This window comes from Hemicordylus capensis, chromosome 4 (genome assembly GCF_027244095.1).
Source record: "Hemicordylus capensis ecotype Gifberg chromosome 4, rHemCap1.1.pri, whole genome shotgun sequence".
In the NCBI taxonomy this organism is placed as follows: Eukaryota; Metazoa; Chordata; class Lepidosauria; order Squamata; family Cordylidae; genus Hemicordylus; species Hemicordylus capensis.
In genome coordinates, this window is record NC_069660.1 from 61666446 (window position 1) to 61670296 (window position 3851).

At 43.8% G+C, this 3851-nt stretch overlaps 1 protein-coding gene across 1 annotated transcript; it reads right to left on the reverse strand.

Moving 5' to 3' along the window:
• Window positions 1-2301: 2301 nt before the first annotated feature.
• On the reverse strand, window positions 2302-3159 carry LOC128323130 (olfactory receptor class A-like protein 1). Its single transcript, XM_053245855.1, has one exon. The coding sequence runs from the start codon at window positions 3157-3159 to the stop codon at window positions 2302-2304; it is 858 nt and encodes a 285-aa protein (XP_053101830.1).
• Between the last annotated feature and the right edge of the window lie 692 nt (window positions 3160-3851).

The following is a 3851-nucleotide window of genomic DNA, read 5'->3' on the forward strand; positions in this document are numbered from 1 at the left end:
TCACAGTGGCAATTAGTGGTTCTCTGGTTCAGCCTCTACCTTAAAACATGTGATGCTATCCCATTTTTTTTGTGTGCTTCCTCAAATGGGGAGAAATTCAGTGCCGATGTTTTCTGTTTCCATTTGAGAAGAAGGCTTCATGGAGACTTTTGGCATCTTTACATCTTGATGGTGCTCACCAATGTACAGGCTGAGCAAGTATTATGGGAATGGTGGGAAGAGAAGCAAGTACACAGATCTATCAGGCATAGACAGAACAGAACAGAACAGAACAGAACAGAACAGAACAGAACAGAACAGAACATCCCAACAGAATATCAGTCTTAAAATCCAAAGCAACTCTTTGGTAAGAAAGATTTCAATATTGGCTAATCAGCTCTCCTTGCACACACTCTTTCAGGCAATTGTTTCAGCCCCCAGCTGGCAGGAGAATGTAAAGAGCTACCAATGAAGACTGAATCTATTACCGGAGAATCCCCAACTCCATATTAAGCCATTAAAATCTACAGGATTGCTTTCAATAGTTACCTGAAGACTGATGCCAATTTTTAGATATTCCAGGCTGTTCTGGTGTATGGTGTGTGTGTGTGTGTGTGTGTGTGTGTGTGTGTGTGTGTGTTTATATCATTTGCCACTAAGCACACCAGAGGAAATAGCACATGACAAGTGCAGTTGTATTCCATATCAATATCTTAATTAGTAACATATGGGCAAATCAATCCATTCTCTCATATACAGAATGCTGCACTTTCCTTAGAAAGATGAGATATGGCCAGTGAAAGGTCTACTTGAAGAAAGGTGTATGGACTGTGTGCAAATAGCCTCTGATCTTGCAGAAAGACCATGGAGAACCTTTATTCTTATTGTTAGGAAAATACTTTGCTTGTTCTTTATAAGGAATATAGGAATGTAGGAAGCTGCCTTATACTGAGTCAGACCATTGATCTATCTAGCTCAGAACTGTCCACACTATTGGCAGTGAGTCTCCAAGGTTACAGGCATGAGTCTGTCCCAGCTCTACCTGGAGATGCCAGGGAGGGAACCTGGGACTTTCTGCTCTTCCACTGAGCTATGGTGCCATTCTCTAAGGGGAATATCTTACTGTGCTTACATCTAGTCACCCATATGAATGCAAACCAAGGTGGACCCTGTTTAGCAAAGGGGACAATTCATGCTCACCACCGTGACACTTGCTCTCCTCCCCTAAGGAGGTCATATCTGTCAAAGATATGGAACTGATGCATTCAATCCTCCATTGTTCCATTTTTTTTTTTAAAAAAAAATTCAGCTTCTGAATAGTGTATGGTGCATGTGCCATTTGCCACATCTTTCAATTCTTTTCGTTCATCTGTGTCTTTCCTCCTCCATATCATTGATGTGCATGTGTACATTGGTAAAACACTACCCAAAAAGTGATATTATATATACACAGGTATACAGATCTTCTGTGCACTATTTTATTGATGTACATGTGTACTTGTATACATTGATAAATTACCTCAGAAAGATACTCTTAATATGACTCTACATACAATAATATCGATATTATTTTTGTGTGAAGCTTTACCAATGCACAGGAGCATTTATGCTCATCAGTATACCAGCACGCAAAAATAATTGATACAACTGCATGTACAGTCACTTAAAGATTGCCTTTTTGCAGTCTTTCTTCAGTGTGCCCATGAACATCAATAATGTAGAGTGGGGAGACATGGAAGAACTGAGGGAACCGAGCATTGTCATGAACTGAAGTCGGGGGCATGGCAACAATGAGGGCAACCCCGGAGCAGGATTTGCAGCGGCCCCCGTCACTGCTCCTGCCACCACCCATCCGCCACTTACATCAACTGGCTGCTGCCCTTTGCTGGGCCACATCATGTCTCGGTCTAATGATGCCACCATGCTGGTCCAAGCTGGCACTAGAACAATATTATATCACATTGTGGCTGGCCTAGGAGGCAGGTTGGCAGCGGCAGGCAGAAAACCAGACAGCCAGCAGGGGCAGCAGAGAAAGACAGTCCCTATGCCTGGTGGCGGCACCAGGAGGGGGAGGTGGGAGGGGTGGCAGCACCCAAAGAAGCAGAGCACAGGGGTGGGGGGGGGCAGGACATCAGTGGTCCCCATAGACTGGTGGACCAGGGACATTTGTCCCTCTCCTCCCCCACTTGATTATACCTATGCACATGTGAATGCTCCAATTTTGGTAAGGGCTCCTGAACTGGAATTCAGAAAGAGTGGAATGCAGGACAGAGATAACCTATGGAACAATAAAGGAATGGAATGGGAATGGTTGGCTCAACCCTAGCTCTTCATGGCACACTTTAAGCCAGCTTGAATTTTCCTGTTTGTTAGGATTATCAGTAATGGACTTATGGCTGAGTAGCAGGAGTCAAAAAACATGCGTGCATCTGCAAACTGCTGCGAGACTGGAGCCACACAAAGGTTGACCATCCAGAAAACATGGTCCAGCCCAAAGCTAATAAGGTACATAATCAGCAAACCCATTACTGATATTGTAGCTCGGATTTCTGTCTGCTTCATTTGGAGCATGGGCAAGCGTTTCATCAGTTTCCCATGCTGATGAAAAACAAAGAGGAGGTATCCACTAGAGAGAGTCATCAGTCCAAGGAAGAAAATGTCTCGGGTGACAAACACCAGTCCATTTCCAAAGTATAAAAGGTAACTGGGGAACACCACACAGCACAAGTCATACACGACTGTGATCTCTTCCTTGGTGCAGTTGGTACCGGCATGAGGCACAGAGTAAAGCAAACGGGTACAGCAAACCAGAAGGTTGAAGCACCAGAGGGCAATCATGATGGAAGGGAGTTGCTTGAGAATGCTGTGCCTCAGCCGCAAGCACTTCGGAGGACATGGGGTGATTAAGATACACTGGAAGCAGCCCAGCATGGATGTCAAGAAGATGCTCATGGCTCTGCTCACACAGTAAATATAGAGGGTGATGCCACAGCTCAAACCATTGTACATGGTGTAGATTCCAAGTATTTGGAGGGTGAGGGGGACTCCTCGCGTCAGGATCACCAGCAGGTTGGCAAGGGCAAGTTTGCCCAGGATGATTTCGCTGGGTGTGGTGTTTTGCTGGCAGATGGCTTTGATGAAGACATAGAGGATGGCTAGGTTCCCTGGGATTCCTATCATGTCCAGTGAAATAAAGCCAAGTGTATTCAAGATGAACCAGATTTTCATTGTAGAAGTGTGCCCTCCGCCCTGCTAAGAAGAAGGTTGCTGGGTCTGTCTGTTCTGCAAGGCAAGAGTGATGAGAAGTGATGAGATGAAAGGGCATCAAGTGCCTTTTCCAGGGGATTTGGGGAAAACAAAACGAGGTTTTTCTTTAAGGTTGTGGTCGCTCTAGTTTCTCCCTGTGCAAAAAACACACTGGAAAGTTGCTTAAGGTACTCAACTCTAAAAGGGACAAAACAGTCCTTTTGCAAACAGCAAGCATTAGCAGATATTAGCCAGTACTTGTGGTGTTATGTTGTTTTGATCATTATTCAGTGGTCTCATTATGTACAGCCAGCTGCCTAAGTCCTATTCCTAGGAGACGGAGCACTGGTCTTGCAACTAGCAAAAATAATACCATTTATCATTAGGGATCTAAATACCATTTTCCTGTAGCATTACAGATAATAATAAGAATTTTCTGTTTTTAGGATGCAATATCACCACCACCTAATAAAATTTTAGAAGGTGTCTAGTTAAATTTTTTAAAATAGATTTCCTCCTAAGTAGGAAGCTGGTTGGAAAGTGAATAATTCTGCAAAAAGGTAACTATCACACACATTTCAAAAAGACTGTCAAGTAGAATCTGAAATAGAACTCAGAACTCTAGT